At 39.7% G+C, this 4,211-nt stretch overlaps 2 protein-coding genes across 2 annotated transcripts; both read left to right on the top strand.

Annotated features, from left to right (window-relative positions):
- On the top strand, nt 1–878 carry LOC6632834 (uncharacterized). Its single transcript, XM_002056306.4, has one exon. The coding sequence runs from the start codon at nt 97–99 to the stop codon at nt 730–732; it is 636 nt and encodes a 211-aa protein (XP_002056342.3). The 5' UTR covers nt 1–96; the 3' UTR covers nt 733–878.
- Nucleotides 879–1,161: 283 nt separating this feature from the next.
- Nucleotides 1,162–1,980, top strand: LOC6632833 (uncharacterized). Its single transcript, XM_002056305.3, has one exon. It carries the CDS (start codon nt 1,306–1,308, stop codon nt 1,891–1,893), a length of 588 nt encoding a protein of 195 aa, XP_002056341.1. The 5' UTR covers nt 1,162–1,305; the 3' UTR covers nt 1,894–1,980.
- Nucleotides 1,981–4,211: the final 2,231 nt, after the last annotated feature.

The following is a 4,211-nucleotide window of genomic DNA, read 5'->3' as shown; positions in this document are numbered from 1 at the left end:
AAACAAAGAAAGTGACTGCAATGTGTGAGAATTCATGAGTTCTTCGGCAAGCTCAGTTCTGCATAAGATCTTCGACCGTATAGAGGCTCTGCTGTCATGTTGAGAGCAATTTTCGTTTGCTATTATTTGACAGCCTTCACACTGGCCAGCAGCTTGAGTAGCTATCAAGTTGATCACCTGAAACGCTTCAGCAGATCGCTGATATTTCCAGCTACCTCCCCGACGCGTGTCCAGTTCATTGGCGGCATCGGCATACCAGTGGAAGAATTGCATTTTGAGTCGGTCACTTCGGGCTATGTGCTAAAGACGGAATACTTTCTGCCCACCAATGCAGATGAGATCACCAGAGTCTACATGAAGCCGCAACCCATAACGGCCAGAAAGCATATGACAGCTATGGAAGAGCCATCCAACATGGCTTCCATGTATCGCTGGGTCATCTATCGCAGCATCGAGATGGTTTTACAGAACATGAATCTGCCTGGACGCAGCTGCCTGCTGCGCGTAATCTGTGAACACGCGGCGCTGCCTTTGAGCCACGAAAGTGGTTTGCTGGGTGAGCTGCTGCACATTGTTCTGACTCCTTCTAGCTCCTCGGATCACTATGCCCTGCACACCGATCGCGAGTATTTGGTGGCGGAACGTTTTGGCAAACGTGGCGCTAACTGTGCGGCTGCCTATGGCCGTAAATGTCCGAGTTCTCCCATGGAACTGATCACAGTGTTGCTGTGAGTGCATAGCTGCTAAATTGGTATAGAATTGTGATAAATTTGTATTAAAGTAAAATCGATCGCATGATCGGCAAGAACGTTTTTCAGTGTTTCAGTTGCAGAATGTTAAGTTAATAAGCCAAAAGGAAACAGAACTTTATAAAACAAATATCTGTATTTATCGATGAACCCAAAAAACAAGAGACAGCAGCTTGCTGGCCAACTTTTTGTAAAAACTTGAGTTACAGAAAATCAAATTGTCTGGGCAAAATTAGAGGCTTATTCATAGCAGCTGCGGGTGGTTTTATTCTAGCAATACGCACACTTAATGTGTACTTAAAACTTGGCATTAACCATAATTCCATATCCAAATATTGACATGCCTGTCGTCACTTGACTGCTCAAAGTTTTTGAACAAATAAAGAAATTTCTCTGCTTTAGCATTAATCTTTTATACAAGAAATTTTACACAATGTAGCGTTTGTTAATTTGAAATATTAGATGAAATAGGTGTAAATGCATCTGAGAACTTTTTAAATCGAAAGAAAACTATCAATGTTAAAGCCTTAACGTTTAGTTCTTGGCGAGATCTTCAATGGAGCATATCGTGCAACCAGCAATTGCCCTAATAACGTTAGCTGCTGTGGCCAGTGGTACAATGATCTATCCAAAGATTGCACCCTCGCCGATTACATTCCTCTGCGCCATTGGCATTCCCGTCGAGGATTTGCCATTTGAGTCTGTTGTCTCTGGCTATGCACTCCGGATGCAATACTTTCTGCCCAACAATGCGACAGAGAAAACACGCGTCTATCTAAAGCCACAGCCCATAACGGATAGAAAAAGTATTACAGATGAGTTAAGCTTGGGCTCAGTTTATCGCTGGATATTCTATCGTGGCATTGAGATGATTTTACAGAGCATGCATTTGCCTGGACACAGCTGCCTGCTGCGTCTGATCTGCGAGCACGCGGCGCTGCCTTTGAGTCATGAAAGCGGCTTGCTGGCTGAGCTGCTGCATATTCTCTTAACGCCTTCGAGCTCGAAGGATCTGCTCGAAAGGCGCAAGGATCGCACCTATTTATTAGCGGAGCGTTTTGGTAGGCGTGGCGGCAACTGCGCGTCTGCTTTTGGCAGGACATGTAAAAGGTCGACTCTAGACTTGATAACTGTTTTAGTATAAGGACAGCCAAATTTAATTGATCAGTATAAAAGTGTTTAACTATATAAAAATGAAGGTATTAAAACTGGAAATTTACATATTAGTAATTTGTGTTAATTTCATCAGTATGTAAATAGCTTGTGTATTATTTTGCTGGAATGCTGCCATTTGCGGCATATTCGTTCATCGATATTTTAAGCCCCACTCAATTTGGAATTATTTCATTTAAATATGCACAAACAGAAACCGAACAGTATTTTGAAAAGCCATGAATATTTTACGTATTTCTATTTTTTATATTTTTAGCGCTAACAGAGATTGTTATAATAATTATAATTTAATGGCATTAAGTACTTGAATACCAGTAGAATAATCAAATTTATAGGAAACATTGAGTCTGATTAAACGAGGTGTATTTTGGTTTTTCCTATTTTTATTTCCTTTCAAAATATCTCACAATGTCACAATGCCACATATGTAACAATGATTTGAAATATTTGAACAAATTGATAGCTCATGTGGAGTAGAAACACCGTTAGATGTAAATACACATAATTTTTATTAAAAATATCACAGATTTGTTGTAAATAACCTTTTGGCTAACATTCTAATCTGACATGTTGACAACTAACTGTCAATTGCACATCTATCTTCAGCTGTTGTTGCTGTAAAAATCACGTAGGCAAAGGTGTGATAATTGTAAAGTTAATAAGCATTTTAATTAGTTTTCGTACGGAATGTGATTCGCATAGTAATCAGCATCAATTGTAATTACGGATGTGTGTTATTTGGCATACGCGGCGTATGCGCAATGCGAGTGCAATCGTGGGTATGTGTGAGTGTGTGTGTGAGTGTGTGCGTACGTATGTGTGTGTTACTTAAATTTAAATAGTAAATATAATTTATATGAATTATGTGCTACATGCGTTTAATACAAATTTATTTCAACGCCTCCCTCATTAGAGCACATTCAGAACACGTACTAGTAGCCACCGCCCCCTAGCACACGCCCACTTCGTAATGGGCTTAAATACTTTGGCACGCAATCGGCTTGGCCAAGTTCATGTCCATGTCCAGTGCTCACACAGCCGTAAAATAATTACACACATTGAATAAAACGCGACATGAAACAGAAACAAATCGACCGACCCTCACCCTTGATACGTCACGCCTTTGGCCCGTGAGGGTGAGAGGGGTTTGTTTAGGCTGGGGCGTAGCTGGACAAACTCAAACCGTTTGCTTTTGGCATTTCAATGCCGTTCAACCAAACGGATTTAATATTAATTAGCTGGCTGGCGACCCAGTCGGCAAACCAAACGAGAAAATCCCTTGGAACTCATTGCGTATACGCCCTGTGGGCCCTGTGGTCCACAGGGCGGCCCTATCACACGGTAAATTAAATCAAAATATTGTCTGGTAAACACTGAGCACAGCTTCATTTGTTGTGCTCAAACATATTATGTTTATCTTAAATGCTCCACAAACAACTATAAACCCCTCCAAGCAGTCTTTTTACAACTTTTTGGCCACATAAAAATAACAATATGATAATTGAAATCCTAGCAACTGAAAGTCATAGAGCAGCATATTGACTGCCAGCTCAGGCCACTTCCGGTTCGGTTTGCCAGCACAGGCGGTTTGTCTTTAATTTCAACCTATCCGGAGGCCACTCGAAAAAAGCAAAGGGGCAAACATATTTGCTAAATTATTTAGCCAAATGCAAATGAATTTCAGTCTGCCTTTGAGACCCATGTGAGCACTGGCACTCGAGTGCCGTAGAGAGAAGTTTGCCAAATTGAACTTACTTTTTAATCAAATTAGCAAGATAGAAAGTGGGACAAATATTACAGAAGATTGAATGCCCTTAATCAATATGAAAAAATGAAGCTTCGCTTCATAACAGATCTAGTTTTTTCGTACTTACTTAAAATTTGAAAAGAATAATTATTATTATATTATACTTTATTGCTATTAAGAGTTATTATACTAATAAAATTAATGATAATAATATTAATATCCTTTTCTCATACAACGAAAGGGCCGCATTCTTCAGGAGATTAGGGAGAAGAACTCTTGCCCCAACTCCGCCCACTCATCCCCAGGGCGACGCGGCCACCTCTCCTGATAAACTCAAAATAATATTATTAGCCACTCGAAACATAGCAAAATCCATACTAGTTTTTCAATAAAAACCTAGCGAACTTAGCCAAAGGCAATTAGCGACCTTAAAGGCCGTCCGTTTAATGAACATCTAATATTTATTAAAAAGAAAAAAATAAAAACTAGTATTTTTAAGTTCTATATTGCATATTGAGCCCTGAAAATAATTAAAACAAATT

Source organism: Drosophila virilis, chromosome 2 (genome assembly GCF_030788295.1).
Source record: "Drosophila virilis strain 15010-1051.87 chromosome 2, Dvir_AGI_RSII-ME, whole genome shotgun sequence".
In the NCBI taxonomy this organism is placed as follows: domain Eukaryota; kingdom Metazoa; phylum Arthropoda; class Insecta; order Diptera; family Drosophilidae; genus Drosophila; species Drosophila virilis.
The sequence above is the reverse complement of the archived record's forward strand: the minus strand, read 5'-3'. Positions and strand labels throughout refer to the sequence as shown.